The 27469-nt window shown below is 41.0% G+C and overlaps 1 protein-coding gene across 3 annotated transcripts in view; it reads right to left on the reverse strand.

The window, feature by feature from the left end:
* Positions 1-4419: 4419 nt before the first annotated feature.
* rcan1a (regulator of calcineurin 1a) overlaps positions 4420-27469 on the reverse strand; it is a 133904-nt gene continuing 110854 nt past the window's right edge. For 2 of the 3 annotated variants that reach the window (XM_039743506.1, XM_039743507.1), the window contains exons 2-4: positions 15128-15301; positions 9822-9981; positions 4420-6102 (exon numbers count right to left, since the gene is read on the reverse strand). In XM_039743506.1, coding sequence (XP_039599440.1) covers positions 5933-6102; positions 9822-9981; positions 15128-15301 — 504 coding nt within the window. In that variant the 3' untranslated portion in view covers positions 4420-5932. Of the gene's footprint in view, positions 6103-9821; positions 9982-15127; positions 15302-22322; positions 22356-27469 lie in introns of those variants that run through there. The other variant, XM_039743508.1, reaches the window with a different exon arrangement.

Here is a 27469-nt window from a genome sequence, read left to right on the forward strand (position 1 = left end):
ACTTTTCACCATCTCCTTGCTTGGTGGGTTTGTCTTCATCGTCTCAGTTCATCCCCGCCTTGACAATCGGCGGTGGCGGGTGGAAGAGGCATCCAGGTGGGATCCGGTAGCTGCACCGTCACGACAAGAGCATGGAGACTCGAAACAAGTTATCAGCTGACATTTCTTCAAATCTGCAGTTGTTAAATAACAAGGGATTTTCAGACACACTCGCCATACACATTAGTCCGAAGCTTTGCTGCTGGCCTCACCATCCACATGCCTTAATGGCCTTTAAAAAGTCCGATGGTACTTTGGTTCTAATCCATTTATATATAGCATTTATACAATATGTAGCATATTGGCACTGTTAAAATAGTCAAGGGAAATGTTTGCAAATAAAAATGCATTTTAACTGTTATTAAAGGAAAAAGTAACAGAACCTTAACCTTCATCCCTGTTCATTTTCAGTATATTCTCGTTAGTTCCTAAAACTGGATAAATGGCTTACTGGCCTCACCTCTTCGACATCATAAGGCAGGGGTGCCCACACTTTTTTGGCTTTCGAGCTACTTTTAAAATGACCAAGTCGAAATGATCTACCTACATGAAAAAATGATATACTAGCGACTGGGAGCCCAATCGAATCGGGCTACTAGTTCTACGTTTGTGAAATCCATACTTTCTCTGCAAAGAATTATTTGTTTTGTTAAGTCCTTGAAATGATTTTATCATCACGGCACTGATTGGTGCTTAAAATAGACCTTTTCGTCAGATGTAATGAAGAGCTTCCTGTTTAAACGGGGCTACGAGACGTGAACTCTGCTCTTCGGCGCACCTCATTTGATTTTTTCTGGCAAACAAATTTTCAAAACAAACCGTATTTTACGACTCTAATCAGAGTCGGAGTAATAAATATGTTGGCGAGGTCATTTTAGATCTGAGATCGGCTAATATTTAAACAATGACCGTTGTTAATACCCAGCCGTCATGACTCAGTTTGCCAATAGGTATCAGAAGGACGGATGCCAAAACCGAACTGCCCAAAGATAGATTTCGACGTACCAAGCAAATGGAGATACGTTCTAAATTACTTACAGTTTCGGAGCTGTCGAAGGGTTTAAGTCAGTCGATGATGTTAGTCCTGGAAAGTACGCCCCACCAAACCAACGTTACAAAAACCAACCGAACTTACTGTTAACTGCTCGAACACCAACTTACTATACTCGGCCGTCCAGCGGCGTCACTGAAGTATTTGAACATCCTTAGCCGATCATGCAATACTGCGTCCGCGTGTGCCACGTGATGTTCTAACTACAGAGGTAGAGTCCCATTGCGTGGTTCTAACTTGTATTGAGTCGAGGTATTGACGCGAACAGCATACATACGGATAGTATCACATTATATATAAGGAGATGTGTGTGTGTGTATATATATATATGTATATGTATATGTATATATATATATATATATATATATACTGCTCAAAAAATTAAAGGAACACTTTGAAAACACATCAGATCTCAATGGGAAAAAGAAATCCTCCTGGATATCTATACTGATATAGACTGGGTAATGTGTTAGGAACGAAAGGATGCCACATCGTTTGATGGAAATGAAAATGATCAACCTACAGAGCCCTGAATTCAAAGACGCCCCAAAAATCAGAGTGAAAAAATTATATGGCAGGCTAGTCCATTTTGCCAAAATTTAATTGCAGCAACTCAAATTTATGCAGCACTTTGTATGGCCCCTGTGTTCTTGTATACATGCCTGACAACATCGGTGCATGCTTCTAATGAGATGACAGATGGTGTTGTGGGGATCTCCTCCCAGATCTGGACCAGGGCATCACTGAGCTCCTGGACAGTCTGAGGTGCAACCTGGTGGCATTGGATGGACCAAAACATAATGTCCCAGAGGTGTTCTATTGGATTTAGGTCAGGAAAGTGTGGTGGCCAGTCAATGGTATCAATTCCTTCATCCTCCAGGAACTGCCTGCATACTCTCACCACATGAGGCCAGGAATTGTCGTGCACCAGGAGCCACTGTACCAGCATAGGGTCTGACAATGGGTCCAAGGATTTCATCCTGATACCTAATGGCAGCCAAGGTGCCTTTGTCAAGCCTGTAGCGGTCTGTGTGACCCTCCATGGATATGCCTCCCCAGACAATCATTAACCCACCACCAAACTGCTCATGCTGAATGATGTTACAGGCAGCATAATATTCTCCATGGCTTCTCCAGACCCTTTCACTTCTGTCACGTGCTCAGGGTGAACCTGCTCTCATCTGTAAAAGCACAGGGCACCAGTGGTGCATCTGCCAATTCTGGTATTCTATGGCGAATGCCAATCGAGCTGCATGCTGCTGGGCAGTGAGCTCAGGGCCCATTAGAGGACATGGGGCCCTTGGGTCACCCTCATGAAGTCTTTCTGATTGTTTGGTCAGAGACATTCACACCAGTGGCCTGCTGGAGGTCATTTTGTAGGGCTCTGGCAGTGCTCATCCTGTTCCTCCTTGCCCAAAGGAGCAGATACTGGTCCTGCTGATGGGTTATGGACCTTCTATGGCCCTCTCCAGCTCTCCTAGAGTAACTGCTTGTCTCCTAGAATCTCCTCCATGCCCTTGAGACTGTGCAGGGAGACACAGCAAACCTTCTGGCAATGACACGTATTGATGTGCCATCCTGGAGAAGTTGGACTACCTGTGCAACCTCTGTAGGGTCCAGGTATCGCCTCATGCTACCAGTAGTGACACTGACTGTAGCCAAATGCAAAACTAGTGAAGAAACAGTCAGAAAAGATGAGGAGGGAAAAATGTCAGTGGCCTCCACCTGTTAAACCATTCCTGTTTTGGGGGTCATCTCATTGTTGCCCCTCTAGTGCATCTGTTGTTAATTTCATTAACACCACAGCAGCTGAAACTGATTAACAACCCCCTCTGCTACTTAACTGACCAGATTAATATCCCATAAGTTTCATTGACTTGATGCTATACTCTGATTAAAAGTGTTCCTTTAATTCTTTTGAGCAGTATATATATATATATATATATATATATATATATATATATATATATATATATACTTTATACATAAAATATATGTGGTCATACCTTGCATAACTGAATAACCTTTATGTCATAATAACAATTCAGTACATTTATGGTCACTACAGTATTTAGATTTGATAATCTTCATGTGAGAAAAGGCTGACTCGCATAAATAAGTAGAGCTGAATAATGCAGTCAAGGAGGTGGCTCTAGGAAGGACTTCTTACTCTTAATGATCGAGTGACTCACCGGGAACGATGTTTCGATGCGTCTGCCTTTGCTTTTGAATTCAGCCGAGTGAAAAATGACGGCTGTCCGATGAACTGTGATTTTTAGTTCCCTCTCCTTTCTCTTTCTCGGATCGCTTTTCAGAAGGAAGTCAAGTTTCGTAGTTTTTATGAACAGTTTCAAAGTGCCGTTCCACATTTTCCTTCTTTGGAATAGCAATGATAGATTGACAGATCAGACAGAAACGCACTTCGATTGTGACATTCACCTTCCAATTCCACATCCAGCCCATAAACAACACCTTTTTTTTTAATCCCTTCTTTAGTCGATATAAATTGGAAGGCTAACTAGATCACTTAGATAGCCGGAGTTTTGCAGTAGCTCACGTGTTTGATCGTGCGTGCAGGATGACGAGTGTGTTAGAAGAGAAGAGATCTCCGACTGGCCGCCCTGTGTGTCAAATGCCATAGGGAGGATATATGATAGACTAACGTTTAAAAAGTTTTTTTTTTTGAATGCAACACAATCTACCTGCACTACCTTTGTGATCGACGTCTAGGGCACCCCTGTCATAAGGCAACAGGCTCATAACACTGAAATGTGACTAGGTATGCTAGACTGGTGTGACCACAAGGGGGCACCACTGAGTCCCCCAAACAGTACTTCACACAGTCTCGGGTGCAAATCAAATGTTTTCTTACAAACGAGTCACCAAATGTGCAATAACAACCAATCAAAATAAGGCTCTCTCTTTTCTCCCTTTTTTGCTGCCTCTCCGATGTGAGGCTTCTTTTCAAGCTGGAGCCGAGAATGTCTGCGGTGCCACGGGGTGTCTTCTTGGAAACACTTGCGGGTCATGCGGAAAGCAGGGCCCTCTACTGGCACCCTAGGATCCCAACAGTGGTTGCACTCGACTCCCAATTCCCAAGCACCCCTGCAGGCGATGCTACCAGAGGGCCGGATGGAGGACGGAGGAGTTTCCAGCCTTCGGATGCTGCTGGTCCACCCATCCATCACTCTGGCTGGGCACAAAGTCGTTATCCACACACATTTCAAATGAGGTCGCACTATACGTCTTTTACACTCTCTTCTGAACACAGACCATGACAGTTAGCCTCCTCCACTTTAATTATTAGTCAAAATGAAGAAAACCACGGGAAAGATTAAAGTCTTTTATTTGCTCTCAAAAATGTGATTTAAGTTACAGTACATTCTAATGACTGTGCAGCAATGATATCCAACCGTGTGAGTGAACCTCAACCAATCCCCCCAAAAAGACTGTCAAGTTCACTTTCTAAAAATGTTTCTATTTTTTTTTCCTTTTCTTATTAACATGGATATGCATAACAAGGTGATAATGATCTCCATCATTCATAGAAATGACTTTTTTTTTTTTTTTACAGTTTTATGGCACCATAGTTTCTTTGGAGAAGCAGGAGAATAAAACTGTCAGGCCTTCCCCGTAAATGAGTGCAAGACTGAGAAAGAAGACAACAAAACAAAGCCACTAAGCCAAGGGACACCCAACCGGCATGGCCTTGTCCTTCTTGCCTTATCCAAAACACAATATGGCCAAAGATCAGTTTTTTTGCCAGAAAGAAACGAAACACAGAAAGCCAAAATGTTCGTATTATGACATAAACCTTTAAATGCAGCAATTGGCTCGGCAGCAATGAGCCGTGTAGGCAAAAGATGTGACAGCGGGGCCAAATTCCCCAACTCTGTACGCATATCACAAAATGAACACCCCTTCTCTGTTACAAATGATCCTGTCGCATATTTTCAAGGCAGTACTGAATTAAAACAAAAAAAAAAATATATATATATATATATGTATATATGTATATACACAAACAAAGACCCACAGTAAAAAATCACAGAGAGACTGAAGAGACAACAGGCCGACTTGGAGCCCTGTCAGCATCGCACGCCCCACTTGTAAAACGTAACGCACTAATTGACAGAGATGACAGTGCTGACGTTAGGCCGCCTTTCACCATCAAATAGCTGGAATCCAAAAAAAAAAAGGGAAAAAAATAGAGATGCGGGTCGTCCCGTGTGTAACCGCACTGTTTGCCACGGCACTGTTGGGAAACAGCCAGGCACCCCTCAGAGACGGGCAACCAACCAAGAAGCACAAAGAGTGTTAATTCAGGATTTGATTAACATCAATGATGCCAGCATCTCTGGGGGAAGAGACCAAAAAATAAAACCATTAAAACAGCCTTCTGTTTAAGAAAGTCATAGGTGTGCTTACTAAAGTGTGCCGGCACCAACGCCTGAAGTGACCCTTTCACACTCTGAACACCCTCGGACATTATTAACTCAGCAGATGCCACCGTCTCCAATGCAAAGGACCAATAATGACAAGTCATATCATTGGCTACTTCTGCTCTAAACAAACATTTGTATATGTACATTCAAAAAAAAAAAACAAAGAAAAAATACCCCCACAAAAACAAATAATCACAGGTCTCTTGCAGACTGGCTCTGTCTTGAAAACTCAACCGCTTCCCTCAAAGGGTATCCTCCACATCAAGGAAGCGAGGGAAAGGCCAACAGACTTGCAGTGCTGTCTGACCGTTCAAGGCTCCCTCCACCTGCCTTATCCAGAGGCTCACTTTATGAAAACCGTAACGGGATGCTATAAGATAGCCGGGCCCAGTCCGACTCATTGAAGGTGCTCTGGGGAGTACTCGGGTCGACGGGTCTGGACAATGCGCGGCCTGACTCGGCGCTGGCCGTCCTCTTCTCCGCCTGAGCTTTCGGGGTCACTTTCACAGACGTGCACCACTACGCTGGGTGTGGTTGGGGTCCCAGCGTGAAGCTCATATTTCTCTCCTATACAAAAAAAAGGAAAAAAAAAAGGGATTGGTCAGCTCTAGTGCTTTAGATGATTGAAATAAAGAAAACGTCTGGATACAATAATAGATAAATACATAAAACAAAACCTAAGAATGAAAGCAAACTGCAAATACACTTTTTGAATTTATTTCATACCTTCATTTTCTGAGCCTGCTTTTTCCATTACAGCACTGATATATTGCCAATAAAAGTGTATATGGACAAAGCGAGAGATAGATAGATAGATAGATAGATGTGAAAGGCACTATATTATAGATAGATAAATGTGAAAGGCACTATATAATAGACATATGGATAGATAGATAGATAGATAGATAGATAGATAGATGTGAAAGGCACTAGTTGATAGATAGATAGATCGATGGATATGAAAGGCACTATATAATAAACAGATAGATAGATCGATAAATAGATAGATATGAAAGGCACTATATAATAGATAGATAGATGTGAAAGGCACTATATAATAGATAGATAGATAGATAGATAGATAGATAGATAGATAGATATGAAAGGCCCTATATAATAGATAGATGGATAGATAGTCAAGAACTGGTACTGACGTTGAATGTTAATGCTCGGACGATAAGAACTAAAAAAGGTCTCACTTTTCTTCACTCCCAGCCTTTCACTTTATGGACACAGACATGTTGCCTGTTTTCTCCAGGTATCCATATGTAAGTGTGTGCTAGTGACACAAAGATTAGGGATGTGTGTAGCATACAAAGACATACAGGTTAGGTGGATGGGCAAACCTACAGTATACTGGCCCTAGTGTGTTGTTGGGGGGAGTGTGTTTAACCTGCGATGGACTGACACCCCAATCAGGGTTTGCTCCTGCCTTGCGCCCTGTTGTATTTGGGATGGGCTCCAGCAGACCACCGTGACCCTGTTCAGGATAAGCAGGTCAGCCAATGAGTGACTGTTATTTGTATAAGGAGGCCAATATGTTGGAAGGACCAGGAGAGACACCAGCATCCTGGTACTATGTCCCCTCAATATACTAGAGGGCAGCGTTCCTGGGATTCAGGTTCTCTTCTGATACCCACAAGGCATCATAGAAATTGGAGTCCTGGAATACAGCCCTTTTTTGATTTTGATATACTTTGTTAATCCCCATTGGGTTCCTTGGGTGACACCAGTGGGTGCTGCAGGGGGGGATATGATCCCTACTTTATTGGACTCACATCTGACCTGGAAGTGCTTCCTACAGACTGTATCCTGGCCCCCAGAAGCACTGCTGGGTCAAAGACAACAGGAGCCGAGTCATCTTGACCGAGCGCTCGGAGGTGGAGGAGTGTGAAGAAAGAGGATCGTTTCCCTGGGATGTTTACACGTTGGTTGTCCTAATCCGTCTGTGAAGATAATATTTATAATAAACTTGCTGAAATACCCAGCGTTGCCTGGGAGGAAAATAGTGTTGTTTTTTTTGTTTGAGAAAAATATAATAAAAAAAAAAACAACTTTAAAAATAAAAATAAATTAACGAACAATGAAGACTCCCTAATGTGTTCGTCTTGCGGTCTTGTATGTATGTTATCATCCAGTTGACGCTCAGAACCGGCCAACTCTATTTAATTTCAAAAGCCACAGGGGCGCTCAAACATAAAGAATGCTGGCAGTCACCTCCAGTTCGCCCTCTGGTGGTCATTCCAAGTGTCAACTGGATGATAACATGCATACAGGACTGCAACATCCCCCCCTACCCAGAAGGGGGTGGGTTAGGGCTGATTTTCCAACCCGCTGAATCCAAACACAGGAGCCAATCCCAGCCAACACAGGGCACAAGGCAGGAACCAATCCCGGGCAGGGTGCCAACCCACCGCAGGACAGACACAAATACACCAACACACCAAGCACACACTAGGGCCCATTTAGAATCGCCAATCCACCTAACCTGCAAGTCTTTGGACTGTGGGAGGAAACCCACGCAGACACGGGGAGAACATGCCAACTCCACGCAGGGAGGACCCGGAAAGCAAACCCGGGTCTCCTAACTGCGAGGCAGCAGCGCCCCAGGGCTGATTTTACCCTACAGTATTTTTAGGTGACCAGTGAGAAACATGTGTACCAAGTTTCATGAAAATCGCTCCAGCCATTCAGAAGTGATAAACATACATACACACACACACACTGACTTTTATATCTATATATAGATAATAAAAAGAGACTATATTTGAACCTGTGACTGGTTTGGGTGTGATTGTGTCTGGGGTTTGGGGCTCAGTGGCACCCCCTACTGCTTACACTACATAATAAAACACAAAGGCAAGCTAACAAACCACTAACCAACTAGCCTAAAACAAATCTAGAAAAAATACTAGCTGGCTGGAAAAACAAATCAAAGCAGAAAAAAAAAAAACAAAACTTAAAATATTTGAAGAGTCGCACGGGCCACAAGCTTTGTAACTAAAGAAGATTCATTAACAGTAAGCAATGACATCTAATAAAGAAACTGGTTAGAGGAACAGAGTCTGACACCCCAATGTCAAAAAATAAGTTCATAAATAAATAAACGACCACTGAATCTCTTCATTGCTGCCATTTAAAAGTGGATTTCAGCAAACAATGCAGAAGAGTATTACACTAGTAGGCTACTTCACAAACCCTTACCACATTAAAAAAAAAAAAAAAGATAATAAATAATGTGCATATTCTTCAACAAAGGAGAAACATCCAAGAGAAGAGATTTGAATAAAACAGACTAACTAGCTGAAAAGAATTGCTTAAGCCACTGTGACCCTGCAGGATTGAGAGCAAACACTTCTGACCAAGAAACTAAAAAACAAGTAACTAGGAATTCAATGAACGAAATATCAGCTTCCGATTAGGTGATGGACTTCATTGGAAGACTGAAGCCAATGTGGTTTCTCCAGGACTGACACAGAGCACTCCATGTGCAGCAGCCTCTGGAAGGGCCTTGCAGTTATTATTTAGAAGCACCATCAACATCAGGAAAGAGAACACTTGAGATTCGTCCCCATGTTATTGAAGACCAAGGCCGACCCAAGTTTTGTATTTTTATTACAAATTTTACAACTTATCCGGGTCGGCCCGGTGACGCAGTGGGTAGCGCTGCTGCCTCGCAGTTAGGAGATCCGGGTTCGCTTTCCCTGGTCATCCCTGCGTGGAGTTTGCATGTTCTCCCCGTGACATGCAGGTTAGGTGCATTGGTGATCCTAAATTGTCTCGAGTGTGTGCTTGGTGTGTGTGTGTGTGTGTGTGTGTGTGCCCTGCGGTGGGCTGGCGGCCTGTCCGGGATTTGTTCCTGCCTTGCACTCTGGCTGGGATTGGCTCCAGCAGACCCCTGTGATCCTGTGTTAGGATATAGCAGGTTGGAAAATGACTGCCAATTTATCCTCCATGCACTTGCTTTTTATAATGCCCCCGCCACAGCTCACCCCCTTCCTCTTGTACACTTACTAATGAATTTTGTAGTACTGGGGTGTTATACCGTGTTAGTCATTATGGATGTAGTGAGTAATCAAACAAAATGACTGCTTTTATTGGGGAACTACAAAGATTACAACTGGCAAGCTTTTGAGGTAACTCAGGCCCCTTCTTCAGGCAAGAGGTATCCAGAGCATAAAACCAAATAAATATATAAAACATTTGACTACTGCTGGCACCAGATGAGGACTGCAACAGGAGTTCAGATTTCACCCTTCTGCCCAGTTAACATAAGCAGTTCCTACCTGGACCCAGCTTGGAGATGGCACAGAGGAGATCGTAGTTGATCACCGGAGTGGCATCTTGGGCTTGCTCCCAACCTACAGGAGGTGAGGCTGGAGGAGAGATTAAGAACTGCTTCTCTGGCTTGGGGGGCTCCAAACGAGGACTCCCAATGTGAAGCGACTGTAAAGCAAAACAGAGCGTTAGAAGACAAACAAGGTCATACCCACCCAATCTTAAAGAGGGGAGCTTAGTTGCCACTGTCATTGTTACTCTTCAAGATAACTGATCAAAAGTCCTTCTACAGCAGGGGTCGCCAACTCCGGTCCTGGAGGACCACCATGGCTGCAGGTTTTCATTCTAACCCTTTTCTTAATTAGTGACCTGTTTTTGTTTCTTTTTAATTCATTTGAATTGACTTGTTCTTGAAGACTCAGACCCCTTAATTGTTTCTTTTTCTTAAATTAGCAGCCAAACAATAATGAGATATAAAATGAGCCTAAACAACTCGTGTCCATCATACAATATCTGAAAATAAAGAAAGATGAAGGTCTCAGGAATGTTGATTATTTTCAGGTCCCCAAATCATTTTAACAGGGGGCTCTTAGAAAAGAGAATATCAGCAATTATGGAAATTGTCTGCTAATGCAGCAAAAGAGCAGCAACTCGCCACAAAATTAAAGAACGGGTTTAATTAACAACAGGAATTGGCACCTCATTAAGCAGCTGGTTGGAGGCCCTGACTTAGTTGGTCTTCTTTAGGCTCACTCACTTCACATTTCATTTCTGTTTGGGCGTCATATAAGGGGCGGCACGGTGGCGCAGTGGGTAGCGCTCCTGCCTCGCAGTTAGGAGACCCGGGTTCACTTCCCTGCGTGGAGTTTGCATGTTCTCCTCGTGTCTGTGTGGGTTTCTTCCCACAGTCCAAAGACATGGAGGTTAGGTGGATTGGAGATTCCAAGTTGGCCTTGGTGTGTGTGTGGCACAAGGTGCTATGTTTCCTGCCTTGTGCCATGTGTTGGCTGGGATTGGCTCCAGCAGACCCTATAGTTAGGATATAGCGGGTTGGATAATGGATGGATGGATGCCATTTAAGGAAAGTTAAAAAAAAACAACTCAATTAAAATAAATTGACAAGAAGTTAATTAGCAGCACAAACGGGGCACTCATTCAGAAAAGGGTTAGAATGAAAACCTGCAGCCATGGTGGTCCTCCAGGACCGGACTTGGCGACCCCTGGTCTACTGTCTCATTCTTTGACTGCTGGAGAATACATTTAGTTTTCTTACTGGTGAAAGTAAGCTGATGAGTATTTATTATATTAAATTCACCAATTAATCACTCGAACTGAACCGTATCAATTGCAAAATGATGGCAAACCACATTTAAAACCTATCAAGTGATCATCACCAACAGGTTGGTTGTGTTGGCAAGAGGGGAATATTTCAAATGTTTTGATTATGTTATTATCTGAATTCTTCGCCCCATGGAGGAATATGATAGTCAAGTTGGACTTGTTTCACCCCAAATATATCTTGAAATGTATTTGGTATTTTTCAACTTAACACTTAACTTAAAGTCATGGCATTTTGCATCATAACAAGATAAGACTGTAAAGTTAAAAAATAACAAAAAAATCACCACCACCCATCTTGAGTCACAACATCCCACTGTCCACAATGTAAAAAACACAAAAAGTTACTGGCATTCAAATTTGATCAGGAAATTTCTAAGACCCTAACAGCCAGTTAAAAAGCTGTTCAGCCATTGTTTTAACCTGTTTATTAATTACAAGGTTGCAGAATAGTGGAACGTCTTTTGGGAGCATCGCACACAATGCGGGATTAGTCCAGAGCAGGTGACGCTCGCCTCATACAGGGCATGCTTACATATCCATAAATTTACTAAATCCTCTTAATCCACCCTTAGTGGTATAAAGAGTCGGAGCCTTTCTCCATTTTATACAGACACCTCGTGACTTCATGTCTATTTCGGTTGCTAATATGCAAAACAAAGTACAAGAGGTTTGTGTGAAGGACACAAAAACACCTTGCAGAGATGAATTTTAACCATCCTATTCAAATCCTGCTTTTTCCAATCACATGCTAGCAGAAAGGGGGAGGAGGCTATACTGGTAACACTGGTGGCAATCCAGAAATCAACCAACTAGAACGCCCACCCACAAGGCCACACTGTGTTTATAGGTATAGTGGGTATACAAAAGAATCCCCCCTTTCGAAATTTTCCTATTTTGTTTGCTTTACAGCCTTAAATGAAAACACACACACAAAATATTTCTTCCCAGCTTTACTTACTCAATGCAGCCTCTAACATCCAAGTGAGATATCGCAGCTACAGTTCAGAAGAATTTTAAAAAATCAAAATCAAGACCTACTGAGAATAATGATCACCACCCCCAACCATGTCAGTATTTTGTTGAACAATCTTTTGCTTTAATGACAGCCTTGAGTCTGTTAGAATACTTCTCTATCAGCTTTGCACACCTAGATTGAGCGCCCACTCTTCTTTACAGTTTAACTGTTCAAGTTCGGTCAAACTGGATGGTGAGCGTTTGGCGGACTGCGATCTTCAAATCTTTCCACAGATTTCCAGTGTAATTTAGGTCTGGGCTCCGACTGGCCACACAAGGACATTCACTTTTTTCTCCTTCAGCCACTGTGTGGTCAGTTTTGCTGTGTGCTTCGGGTTGTCGTGTTGAAAGGTGAATATTCTGCCCATCTTCAACCTTCTGGCAGAGGGTAGCAGGTTTTCCTCAAGAATTTGATGGGATTTTGCCCCATCTATTTTTCCTTCTACCCAAACGACAGCCCCAGGCCCTGCAGCAGAGAAACATCCCCACATCAGGATGCTGCCACCTCCATGCTTCACTGTAGGTATGTTGTGTTGTGGATGGTGAGCTGCATTGGTGGACCGTTTGGTATTGAGGACAAATATGGTGTCATCTAACCATAAGACCTTTTTCCACTTGGCATCAGAATCTTCAAGGTGCATTCTGGCAAAGCTCAAACGAGCCTTAATGTGGCCTTTCTTGAGAAGTGGCTTTTTCCTTGTGACCCTCCCGAACAAGCCACAGTTGTGGAGAGCTTGTTGTCACATGCACACAATGACCACTCTTTGCCATCAAATCCTGCAACTCCTTTAAAGTGGCCATTGGCCTCTTGGTAGCCTCTCTTACCAGTTTCCTCCTTGCTCTTCCAACCAGTTTGGAGGGACGGCAGGATCCAGGGAGGGTCCTAGTAGTCCCAAACACTTGCCACTTCTTTATTATGGACTGAGCTCCTTGGGACTGGTGAACCGTTTGAGATTTTTTTGTCTCCATCTCCTGCCTTATGTCCGTCCACAGCTCTATCCCGGAGATCTTTTGTAAGTGGCTTGCCACACGTAGTCAGGTGTTTGCTGTCAGTTGCTCTACCAAGCAAGGGGATGAATGCTCCAGGAACAGCTTCACTAATCACACTCATTACAACTAATCACAGGTGGAAATGGTGGTCACTTACACCTGATTGAGTCTAGGAGGGGGAATCCTTTATTCATCTCAGTATTTCTTGTTTTTGATTTTTTATAATTTTTCTGAACTGTAACTGTGATATCTTTCACTTGGATGTTAGAGATTGCATTGAGTAAGTAAAGCTGGAATAAAATGGTTTGTGTGTTTTCATTTAAGGCTGTAAAGCAAAAAAAAAAAGGGAATATTTCAATTTGGGGGGCCGTGATTCTTTGCTATACCCACTGTCTATCTTTAGAAATTCACAACCCTTTCATTAATTGTTCAAAAGACTGCATTCTCACTCTGTGCCCGAGTCCCTTTTTTTTCTGCCCACGGCCATCTGAATTGCAACAATAATTGTGATAGGAATATGCCAAATGAGTTACTGAATGATGTGACAGAAAAATATTAAGTTATACCCTTTAGGCAAATATGAAAATTACGTAAGCTTAAAAAATCTTTTGTATAAAAAATAACCTGGTATGATCGTTCAGCATTAAAACTGTATGCCATCTTTTTGGCAAATCATAAAATAAAAACAGATTTATTGCAATTGCATTAGATAATTGTGGATAAGATGAAAATAATAAAGCCACTTCTCAAGAAAGGCCACCTTAAGGCTCGTTTGAGCTTTACCAATGCCAGTGGCCAATGGCCACTTTGAAGGAGTTACAGGATTTCATGGCAAAGAGTGGTCATGTGACAACAAGCGCTCAACAACTGTGCCTTGTTCAGGAGGGTCCCAAGGAAAAGGCTCGTTTGAGCTTTGCCAGAATGCACCTTGAAGATTCTGATGCCAAGTGGAAAAAGGTCTTATGGTCAGATGAGACCAAAATCAAACTATTTGGCCTCAACACCAAACGGTCCACCAATGCAGCTCACCATCCACAACACACCACATCTATAGTAAAGCATGGAGGTGGCAGCGTCCTGTTGTGGGGATGTTTCTCTCTTGTTAGGGTAGAAGGAAAAAATGGATGGGGCAAAATCCCGTCAAATTCTTGAGGAAAACCTGCTACCCTCTGCCAGAAGGTTGAAGATGGGCAGAATGTTCACCTTTCAACACGACAACGACCGGAAGCACACAGCAAAACTGGCCACACAGTGGCTGAAGGAGAAAAAAGTGAATGTTCTGGTGTGGCCAGTCAGAGCTCAGACCTAAATCACACTGAAAATCTGTGGAAAGATTTGAAGATCACAGTCCACCAATGCTCACCATCCAGTTTGACCGAACTTGAACAGTTAAACTGTAAAGAAGAGTCGGGGGGCAAATATCGCTCAATCTAAATATGCAAAGCTGATACAGAAGTATCCCAACAGACTCAAGGTTCAACAAAATACTGACATTGTGGTGATCCTTCATTAATTTCAGTATGTCTTGTTTTTGATTTTTACTATTTTTCTGAACTGTAGCTGTGATATCTTTCACTTGGATGTTAAAGGTTGCATTGAGTAAGTAAAGCTGGGAAGAAAAACTGGTTTGTGTGTGTTTTTGTTTGAGGCTGTAAAGCAAAAAAAAAATGGGAATATTTCAAAGGGGTTATGGTATGGTAGGTCAATTCATAAGCGGGGCTAAACCTGTGCTTCGACAATCCGACTTGCAGTATTACTAAATGTATATTACGTAAAATAATCAAAGTGGATGGTAGCCTTCTGAGGCTGTATACTATGGACAGCAAGAAGTAATGGAAGTGGATTAAGATCCTTTAAAACAGATCTTAAGATGGCTGAATTCTTCATTAATGAGGCATTGATGCTTTATTATGCCAGCATTTTATGTGTTTTCAGACACTTCTCCACATTGAAAAGTAGAGGCACTCACCTGAGCAAAATAGAGACGCAACTCCTTGCCGTTGAAGGTGCTTTTGTGCAGCCTCACACGGGCCTCAGCAGCTGCCACAGAGTCGGTGAAGTTGATGCGGATACGGCGGAAGCTCTTAAAGAACTGGAATGTGGCGTCACGGTCAAAAGAGCGGAACAGGGCCTCAAAACTTGCCTGTGCAAATATAAATAAAAAAAAAAAAAAAATTGGGTTAAAGGAAATGACCAATGTTTAACTTGAGAAGATTCATAACTGGATTCCAAGTAATGCCCTCCCCTCTCTGCTCTATTTTTGCCAATGGAATTATCGAGTTGCTGCCAAGACGTTATCAGAGCGACAAACTTGTTCCGCATTTAACTCAAAGGAATGCGACGCTCGTTAGTCGGAAGTATTTTAGGAATATGAAACAAATGCCTCAATCAGAGCAGAGAGGAAGCGTTATGCATAGAAGAAAAAGCACTTCTAAGAAGGAGACTAATGGATGCAGGAAGGATGGTCTAAAGTGAATAAATGAACAGTTTTAAAGTACTTTGGGCTAATGGATATAGCATAGAGCGAAGGATTGTGACGTTAATAGTTTTGGGAAATGTTGCAACACAACGGATGGATGAGTCAGGGATAAGTACATTCAGACGTTTCACTTGATTGTTCCAAATGTATGTATGTCATTAAGCAGATTGATGTGGAATAATCCAGAACACTGGCTATCAGCTACAGGAGGTACATAAACATTTAATGTGTTTAAACAGTGCCCTTCTGTAAGTAAAATTATCTCAACTTTCTCCACAAGCAAAATACAGAACTGTATTTACATAATTTACACACAGAATTTAAGAGACTTGTGCAAATCAGAAGTCAGGGAAGGAACTGAATCCTTGTCACTTATTGTCCAATGTCCTAGGACCCCTGAGGTGACATTACATCTATACTCTAATAAACAAATTTATTCAAAATAAAGGGTAAAGGACCACTTCTGGTTAACGGAAACAGCCCAAAAGTTGTTAGAAATCTACGTTCTGCACCTAATACTGGTTGACCTAATATTCAAGTTATCGTATTTACATACACACAGACAGGCACACAGATATAATTCCAAAAATTGTATTTTTGGACTCGGGGAGGTCTAAAACATTGGGATTCATCAAAATCCCAAAAGTGGAATTTCTGGAGGAATCCACTCTCCCTACTAGAAAGTCAGGGAGGTCTAAAATGTCGAGATTTGTGAAAATCGAATATTTGGATGATTACAATACTTTCCCTTACAGAGTAATGGGGAGTGTGGAAGAGAGAGAGAGTGCAGGCAGGATGGAATGGGTGGAGAAGAGTGTCAGGAGTGATTTGTGACAGACGGGTATCAGCAAGAGTGAAAGGGAAGGTCTACAGGACAGTAGTGAGACCAGCTATGTCATATGGGTTGGAGACGGTGGCACTGACCAGAAAGCAGGAGACAGAGCTGGAGGTGGCAGAGGTAAAGATGCTAAGATCTGCATTGGGCATGACGAGGATGGACAGGATTAGAAATGAGTACATTAGAGGAGCTGGACAATTGGGAGACAAAGTCTGAGAGATGAGATTGTGTTAGTTTGGACATGTGCAGAGGAGAGATGCTGGGTATATTGGGAGAAGGATGGTAAGGATAGAGCTGGTAGGGAAGAGGAAAAGAGGAAGGCCTAGGAGAAGGTTTATGGATGTGGCGAGAGAGGACATGCAGGTGATGAGTGTGACAGAGCAAGATGGAGAGGACAGAAAGATATGGAAGAAGACGATCCGCTGTGGTGACCCCTAACAGGAGCAGCTGAAAGAAAAAGACAATGACAATACTTTCCCTATACTTTGTATACAAGAAAGTAAAAAACCTCCACACCAGAATAAAGCAGCTTGTGGATTTCTCTCATTTCTGCACCATTCCAGTGCTGACAGCTGTTCTCTGCTCCTTTGCCTGAACCCTTCTGGCTCCCCATTCTGATCCACCTCTGCCCATCTTTGCTCACATTTCATTTTCCCCTCTTGCTCAAACACAAACGAAGCATTCAGTTTTCGAGTCAACACCATTGAAAACCGCTACACCTAAACACTAATATAGCCCTGCACATTCTAGCTGTGGACGGCCAGAACAGCCGCAGGCTTCCACTTCAACAAATTAGGTTTTTTTAAAAGTTAAAATTTGGATCTAACCAAAATTCTCTTTTAGTTATATAGCTCATCCGAGTTCCCGGTCTACGGTCTTGAAAACAAATGGCTTTATGTGGACTGCTTTAGAACATTCAAAAAAAGCATAGACTGAAAACTATAAAAACCACAAAAGTATTTTTATTGTTGTGCACCCCAAGTGAAAAGCAGGCTGACTGACAACTTTAAATTAGAAAAGACTGAGTATGCCCAGTGGTGCTGCTATAGGCAATGATTCTCATGACCCCAAAAGCTGAAACAGGAAGAGATTTAAGGATGTATGGATTGCTTTAACACATCAGAGACTAGTACTTCACCCACCATTTAAGAGTGTATAACTCTACTGGATCTCAGAACACTTCAATTTAAATTAATGAACAGCAATCAGCTATCCATCATGAGCCTGTTTATTCCAACTGAAAGACTGTAGGGCACCAGAGCGGATCCAGCCCTAAATGACAGTCAGTCGCAGGGACATGCTGATGTGTAGGATGTGAAAGGAAAGCCAAAAGAACCTGCAACAAGCCACACACATCTAAAGAGGAACTGCAAACTTTACAAATACACTGACTGGGTTAGAGTTTAACGCCAGTCTCTTATATAACCAAATAGCTCTCTTTGATATTTAGAAAGATGATCATGTACAATCATGCATTTTAATTCTTGTAGTTGTTGACACTACTATTCAGTTTTCTTAACCAGTAAGGTGCAAAGAAAAAGGCAACTAACTTGGCCCCATTTTCATCCAAGTGTGTGTTCCTCCTTAAACAAATAAGTTCAGGGAGAACACCATCTCCTCCTTCCCAAAACCTGGCAATACACTTTACAAACCTTCTTCTTGGTTTTCCCATGAAAGTAAAATATCGAGTAATGGAAATTTATGACACAGTAACACAATAAGACAATATCATTGGAAACATATAAATAATAATAATAATAATACATTTTATTTATATTGATCCAGTTCATGTAGTAGGTTCTCAATTAGGAATGCTGCTTTAAGAAGTAGTAGTAATAGTGTCACATGTGCACAGTGCAGTGTTACAAGTCAATGACAATAGACTGAACAGATCCTAAGGAAACACCACAAAACACACAAAATGGTCAGCTTATAAAATATTGGATCTTGCCGACTACTCCACATTCTGACGCTTACCTTGTTATCATACTAAATAGCTCCACAAATTTTGTAGTCACTCCCTAAATTTGAATTTCTAACAAATAATACCTGAGTGTGGCACTACTTTCGCTGCTGGATCTAGAAGAGACAAACTTCAGTGCTGTATTTCTCCAAAGAGAGAATTTGAGCAGTTCCTCATTATACATGTGGCTATGGTGAGATACAGATTTTAAAACTCCAAAACAAAAAGGACAAAACTAAAAATTTGGGGGAACAATTAAAAAAAATATACAGTGAAAAGAAAACTCAAATACGACACCTTGAACAGCTACGGTTTAATTTTACGAAGAAGTTCAACTAGAGACTCAAATTCGACACCTTGAAAAGCTATGGTTTAGTTTTATGAAGACATTCAACTAGAGACTCAAATTCGACACCTTCAACAGCTATGGTTTAGTTTTATGAAGAGGTTCAACTAGAGATTCAAAATCGACACCTTCAACAGTTATGGTTTAGTTTTATGAAGACGTTCAAGCAGAAACTCAAATTCGACACCTTCAACAGTTATGGTTTAGTTTTATGAAGACGTTCAAGCAGAAACTCAAATTCGACACCTTCAACAGCTATGGTTTAGTTTTATGAAGAGGTTCAAGCAGAAACTCAAGAAATACCTATGGATGTTCAAAAGTAGTGCTGCAGCTCATAATAATGCGACCAGAGTTCACATTCCAGTAAGGGGTGTGCAATATTAGCAAAAAATTGTATCTCAATATTTTCTGAGACTTTGACGATAATGACAATTAAGACGATATTTAGCATCCTTTAAAAATGTGTTTATAAAAGTCTAATTGATCTAGCTTGGTCTTGATATTAGGATATTAATTAGAGTTTACAATGAGAATAACGGAAGCAACAGTTAAGCAAAACAGGTCTTATTTATTTACTTAAAACCGAAGTAAAATAACGCAAAAACATTAAAATCACCAGTCAAAAGTATTACTGAGATCAAACAGTGCAAGTATGAGTAAGCCATTTCAAAGTGAGCTACAGGATTTACACCAAAGACCAAGAAAGCTATTATAATGAGAGCATTCTTAAAAGACACTTACCCTTAATGTAAATAAGATATGAATACAAAGTGAATAAAATACGAACCATAACTGAACTACAGGGCATGGACATTACAGTCTGAATAAACATAAATTGCTCTCCTGCAAGGTGAATTTTGCAGCTTCCAAGCAAGAACAAAAATCTAACATACTGTACTATAGTGTAAAATTCCAGTTATGTCAAATACTGCACAGGAAACAAAAACTATAATATTCGTAAACAAGTTCTGTCATATATTGCACAAAGATGCAAAAAACGCCACACATATAGCATTTTTAAACAAACTACTAACTTCAATTTAAGTTCAATATTGAACAAAGATATCAGAAAAAAATAAAACGATTTTTAAAAATTCTACTGAGGAAACTTCAATATGTGTGACAGAAACGCCCGTCTTTCTACAGCATCAGGCTCCAGAGCAGCGCGTTACAACAAATATTACAACATTTCCTCCGGAGCAGAAAGCCTTCTGAGATGGGCTGCTTGAGGCAGGGATGCACAGGCACTTTTTTTTGCAAGTTTCCCCAGTTTGGGTAAATGTACTTCTTGAGTTTTCCAGCACTCAAGTGGAGTTACATCACTGTCCACCTCGGGTATCATCAAGTAGCATGTGATCTCTTTTTCAACAGCCATGTGCAGAGACCCGCCTTATCTAAATTCCTGTGTTTTGCTGCTAAAAGGCTTTTATTTTTATTTTTGCTCCCTCTCTTGTATCATCGCAGGGGGGCGAAGAGGCTGGGATCTGTATGAGCGTTTTAAGTAATAAAAGAAAAAAGTGTGCTATGGAATCAAAGACCCAGCCAACACCCAAAACACCGACCACGTCAAGAAGGCATGAAAAATAAAATGAGCCCGATAAGCATAAGCTTCTTATGGAAATAAAAATATTCTGCTTGAACAAATTACGGAATTTGTTCGTAGGTAGTAAAACAAGTTAGTTGTCAAGCTGTCTTTTAAGGTAAACGATTTCCGACATAGTTTGCAGATTGCCGACTTTTAATCAAACTACCTCTCCATGCGAGTGAGGATGATCCACATCTTGCAATTAAATCTAACGACGTAGATTGCGAGGCTGTTTTATCCCCCGGTGCTGTCTGCCCACTCATTTTAGGCACCGTGTACGCCGATGTGCTCGCTTTGCACACGCATAGAAGTCTATCCCGTCGGGTTACATGAGACAGCGAATGCATGGATTCTCAAGGTGTGTTTCTGATTGCTTTTTTTCGCAAAGTGAGTGACATACTCGATAATTTCAGCTCGCACATTGTTAAAACAATAATTCAGATATAATCTTAAAGGATGCATATCATACATTCTTATGTCCCAGCTTCTCCCCGTGTGGAGTTTGCATGCTTTTTCCATGTGGGTTTCCTCCCACAGTCCAAAGACATGTAGATGAGGTGGACTGGCAGGACCTGTTCTCACGTGCAATGGAAAAACTTTGCAACTGCCATTGTTTTCTAAATTTATTAAATTAATTTTTTTTTAGTTTTTGGAGTTACTAGGTCTTTCCTGATGTTATAAGGTAGTGGTGATGGCCAAACATGTCTTAATACCGGTCACAGCATGATGGAAGAAACTAGTATGTGCACAGTATTTTACATACTACAAGACAAAAACTTAGCGAATTGAGGAAAGACCGCCTACCAATGAAAACATTGGATTACGATCACGTGATTTAAGATGTGATTTAGGTGTTGTTGATTCATGAAAAAAAACAATATTGTGCATGTGAGGTTCAGGGACAATTAAATCTAGAGATCGTTAATTATTGGGATGACATCATTTTCTCAATTTGTAGAAAACTTAAAAGATGTGACATACGAGGTTTTTCCATAGATGGTGAATGTTACTTGCAGGGATAGACTCCAGCTGTCCTGTGACTCTGCTCTGAATAAACAGTTTAGAAAATGGATGGACGGACAGACAGACCAAGAACTCTTAAAAATGGTTGCCAATATATAGCACAGGGAATCTCCCAACACGTCACTGAGCTACCAGTAGCTCACAACACCTTTCCAAGTAGCTCGCCAAAGGGTTAAGGAATCGTACATAAATTTGAAAACTTGATTATTCAAATTAGGGGTGGGCGACCTTTCCAAAAAAAATAAATCATATCACGATCCTTTTAAACAAAATCACGATCCACAATCTGAATTGCAATTTATCTTTTCAATGTGGCATACACTTAACAGAATATCTGGACCCAAACTCATCAAGACCCAAGTAACACTTTATTTTAAATATCAAAAAAAGTTGAATTCAATTGTTCTCTCGTTCGCTAGCTAAGCAGAGTTAAGGAACACGGCGTGAAGCTGGCGAGTGAGTGAGGAGGGCCTCACCTCTCGGCCCGCTACGTGTTTCTCAGATTTGCGCAAATAAATCGGTACCGCTAACGAATTATGATAAGATAGCGAAATGAGAGGAGTTGCAAAATCAATCGGAATGTTCAAGCAAATTATTTAAAAAAATCCAGATCTAAATCCTTTAAGTTGTTCTCTCGTGAAAAGCGGACAGACAGACAGACAGACATTGGATTTTATATATTTTATATTAGCAGACCTTCAAAATAATGTGCAGTTAGAGTCTCAGCATTTCTGGAGCTTAGCAGAGCCAGATAACTATAAGAATCTTCACCGAGCAGCTCTGAAAATGTCTGCTTTGTTTGGGTCTCCATACCTCTGTGAGTCTGACATGAATGTCAAGAAATCAAAGTTCAGAACAAGACTGGCAGACGAACATTTAAATGACTCCAGAAGAGCGAACCTCAGTGGCTCCACTCCACAAGACACCTGCCTCTCTTGTTGACTCCATGCAGTCCCAGTCATCTGATTAACTCAAAAACACATCGCACATGCAACTGGACCTGTGAATAGAGTGACACAGTGACATGTGACAAAATGACAAATGAAGAAGTCACATCTGTGTATTTGGAATTGCATTGTTTTGTTTTGACAGCATTCATGTTTTAATTCAATAGGGTGAGATACACTAGAAAATGTATACAGACATACAAAATGCACTTGCAGGTGAACTAAATATTATTTTGTGATGTTTTAATGCAAAATGTGAGTTGTGGACACCAACATTTTGTAAATGTTCAGGCAAAACAAGCTTATTCAGTTTGTTTGGGTTGAAATAAGCTATGAGAATAAACATTAGAAAACATGAGTAGCTCTCGGCCATTTTCATTTTGTAAAAGTAGCTCTCAGGAGATAAAAAGGTTGGAGCCCCCTGATATAGCAACTAACATTATTTGTGGGATGTGTGCATAATAATACAACTTCCAACAGCCATACCATATGTAGCCAAGGAAGAAAATGTAATCACGCAACAGAAAAACATCTAAGAAGAAACATTCTTGATAAAAGCAAAATGATCAAAAGCAACAAATGCAATCCCTTCACAACAACTATTCCCCGTCGGCACATCAGATTATGACACAACGATTTCCAAAAAAGCAAATATTGAGACATTTTGATGTTACAATTCAGTTGCATAATCGAACATTTCTTGTCAATTATGCACAAAGGTGAGTGTGACACAGACCCGACACAACATGCACATCATTATTTCCAGTTACTCATTTACATTTGTTTCCTTTCCAACACAGGATGAAATCCAAATACTGCCAGTAATTTATAAAGTTGTAAATTACAGTCCCACTGCCAGAACCCATGATATTTCTGCTTACACTGCAAAGATATCCAAGTTCTTCTTACCTTGGTCTTCTGTCTATTCAAAAATGTTCTGCGACTTCTATTTGGTGACAGTGATTCCCTTGGTATGCCCATAACAGTAAAAACACTGATCCATTACCAAATTATTTATAACGCTTACGGCTGAAGAACCAGTACCCATCCCAGAAGCAGTGTGTTACAGTCAACAGTGTACACCTTATATAAAAACCAACTTCTTTGTGCCCCTAGTAGTGATGCTCTCTTTGCTCTGCCGTCAATCAACACTCCTATGGATCCATCAGCTGAACCCTCAAACTGTCCTACGCTGCGTAAATGCCAGCCCCGACACAGACAGACGTAGGATACAGGTTCAAAGCACACAGGGCTTTTATTTTCTTTTTCCCCCTTGTGGAAATGTCTTCCCCGTTCCCGCAAGTACAACAACACAGTCCCAACACCAAAACACTACTTTTTTTTCTCTTCTCTTTCTTTCTTTCTTTCTTTCTTTCTCCTCCAGCACGCCTCCTGGCAAGCTTCGCCTCCCCCCCCTCCCGACTCTGGCTCCCGGATTAGTGGCTGCTGGCTCCCTTTATAAGCCGCCCGGAAGGTGCTTGATTGCTCGTTTCTGGCTGCACTTCTGAGTGTGGCGGAAGAACTGCCGACACAAGTTCAGGAGCCATTGCAGCGCCCCCTTGTGGTACCCCTGGACCCCAACAGGGGCGAAGAGAGCTCCATCTACCGTGGGGCCCTGCGGGTATCTGAGGCACCACTGCCATCCAGGGGAGGTATTGTACAGCCACAGCTGCCAAAGTGAAATCTGTCAGAATTTGGTACAAGGCAGTACCCAAACCCTAGTAGGGTCTCTTTGTAGGAGACATTTTCATACTTCCCTTGTGTTTGTGCAGAATGAGAATCGGGTCCATGGAATGACATGTGGACACGTACCTCAAAACAAAGGACTAATTTGGAGTCTACTAGTTAAACCAAGCGGCAAGGCTTTTAAAGAAGGTACGGAACCAACATAAGCATAGGAAGAATGTGCAAACTCCACTCAGTGAGATTTCAACCCAGGCCCGTCACCTTGTCGCTGTAACTTCAGCACCTCCCTGGTTAAACTCCTCTCACAAGGCTGGATTTCATCCCTTCCCTTCGCCAAAAACTCCAGCTGGTTTAAGCAAAGCCGCATGTCACATCTTAAAACTTCTTGCTCCTTATGTGTTCTTGGCAACAGTGAGTACATCTTCACGCATGAGAGAAAGCTCTAGAGATTTTAAACACAAATAGCACATTTTTGTTCAGCACAGTAAAGGATTATCAATGAAATGCCAAATAAAGACAGACAACAGAGTGAAGCTCTTAATGTTTAAATATAGCAAAACTATTTATATTTAACTGTTTTTCTGTATTTTGGCACACTTTCCTCTTGACAACAACAGTAACCTTATGCCGTTCAGAAGGAGGGGTAAAGTGTGTTCCCAGCAAAGGAGGACATTACTTCTTCATCAGCAAAAACACACAAAATAAAAACCATACATTGATGGAAGACAAAGAGCCAACCCTCAGCTGTGCGCTTGGGGTCTGTTATGGTAGATTTGCCCGTGTTTCCTATTCCTCTATAGCACGAGGGGCGTTCAAAAAGTTACCGCACTTTTATATTTTCGTTGGAAGCAGTCAAGGCAGGAGGAGTAGCAATTAGTTGTGTCATGTGCAGTGTTGGGAAGGTTACTTTAAAAATGTAATTCGTTACAGTTACAAGTTACCCTGTTCAAAATGTAATAGTAGTGTAACTATTTTAATTACTTGTTCTGAGTAACGTAACTAATTACTTTTTAATTACTTTTTGATTACTTTTCCAATTTTTGGATGGGTATTCTGTACCCGTAGCCTGCTTGTATGTATCCATTTTCAATTTCAAACCTGACAGTAATAATCTTTATGGTGAAATCAAGTGTGAATCAGTCCATAGCCCTGTTGTTCAAGGTGACTGAATGCTGCCTGTATATAGGAAGAAAAAAAATCTTTGATGCAGCATAGACCGAATAATGGACCAATATCTCTTACATCAATGAAGCAGAGAAAAAATAATCTGAAAGTTAATTATTGTGTCACATCCACTTATTGTTAGTTGCCAGACTATTACAGTCTATGTTGTACAGTATGTTGTATCAATTTTTTAAATTCTTTTTCCAGCTGACAGCACTTGGGGGACATCAAACAACAGAGTTATGGGATAATTCACACCGAATTTCTTATTTAAAATAGTTAAACACTTTTGATCCTCTTTTAATACACAAAGTAACATCAGAACTTTCATAAAGACACTATAATAACCACCACAAGGTCAGACTTCAAGATACATTTTACTGTTAAACATTTTTTAAATCACACATTTTGATTTCTTTTTAACATTGTAGGTATCAGAAACTACTTTAATAAGCAGCTCTTTTGGAATGTGTCTCTGTTAGCTTTTTGTCTACAATGAAAATTAAAATAAGAAACAATAAGCAGTACTTTAATAAGCAGCTCTTAACTCTTTTGGAATGTGTCTTTGTTAGCTTTTTGTCTATAATAAAAACTTAAATAAAAGTGTAAAAACTGTAAAATAAATCATTGCTGATACTGTAAATCAGAATACTTATGCTTGGACACTTAAAAAAAAACATAGCCAACAAATTCTGCATTTAAGCTAATCAAAATCAGGTGGTAAAGGTATGTCCTCCATTAGTCACTATGGACAAAATCAGGATAAAGCTGTCTATTGTAGCGTAGGAGCAAGACCTCTTCCATGTGATTATCAGTCATTCTATTTCTAGTGGGAGTCAAAACTTTGCCTCCTTGACTGAACAGACGCTCCACAGGAGCACTGGACATTTTAAATTACATATAGCAAGTCAGGCACGCTAATATCAAAACTGACAAAATGGGAGGGAAAGTGCGTAATATGGCTCAACAACCTCCTAAGGAGCTAGCTATCTAGAGTAGCTAGCTTAAAGTGAACCGAAATAGGGAGCTAAAATAGCCATAGGCTACATCTGCATTTGGGCACATTAAAAGCGTGTGGCTGTGAAAAGTGGCGTGGCGTCTGTGACTGTGTGACAATGTGAAGGCTTCATTGCTAAAAACTTTCCGTTTGCTCTTACAAGCAGCACTTACCTCTAGATGTTTCCTGAGGTTGGACATTGAGGTTTTCGATGTGGACAACATCGTGATAGCCGGCAAACAAGCATTACATTGCACAGTTAGATTTATGCCCTTTTCGCGACATATCTGAAATGTTTTCTAAATTTCCAGCTGTGAAATGCAGTTTTATTAGACATTGCTAGTAGTAGTTTGAAACTCAGATCACAACATGCCCAGGCATCTGCCATCAGACTGAGGTGATGGCGCTGGCGCTGCAATTATAGACGTGATAGGAGAGCCTATCAGAAATAATTATTGTCTGTGGGAGGGGGGGGAATGGAAAAGGACGATGTTTATAGGCCTAACGAAAACGTGCGAAACAGGCAAAAAAATATTATTTCATATTTCATAAAGGCTTTGCTGACATTTTTAATATGTAACTTAAATTGTAATTCTGAAAAATTACACAAGTAACTGTAATTGAATTACACATTTTTATACAGTAACTGTAATGTATTACCGTTACATTTATTTTGTAATTTAATTACGTAACGCCGTTACATGTATTTCGTTACTCCCCAACACTGGTCATGTGACTGGGAAAGTTGCATCGCAAAGGAAGGTGACTATGTAGAAAAGTGTTTTTGAAATTCTTAATAAACAGAATTGAAAAAAAAAGTGTGGAACTTGTACATCCCTATATTTTAGTTCACGTGAAAATGTTCCCGATGTCTTCACTACAACCTTGCTTACACCCCAGCAAATCAGTTGTGATCTGTTAAGACATGGTCGACAGTGACCATTATTTTCAAAAATACAATACCACTCATTCAATGTCTACGAGTACCTTTTTTTATTACAGGGTTGAAGGAGACGGAGCCTGCACTGCTATCATGCAACACGAGGGAGGAAGCAAACTTTGGCGAGGGTGCCAGTCTATCACAACGCACAGTGACACGTATAATAAGCACAGTCTACCATAGCAGGCTAATTTTGCAATGTATTTTTTTTTCCAGTGTAAACTTCACAAACATAAAGGGAACATGGAAATGTCTCATAGAAAGTGACCATACCGGGGTTTGAATTAGGACGAACAGAGCTGTGAGGCAGGAACAGGAATGACACACTTGACCACTGTGACGC

This window comes from Polypterus senegalus, chromosome 2 (assembly GCF_016835505.1).
Source record: "Polypterus senegalus isolate Bchr_013 chromosome 2, ASM1683550v1, whole genome shotgun sequence".
In the NCBI taxonomy this organism is placed as follows: Eukaryota; Metazoa; Chordata; class Cladistia; order Polypteriformes; family Polypteridae; genus Polypterus; species Polypterus senegalus.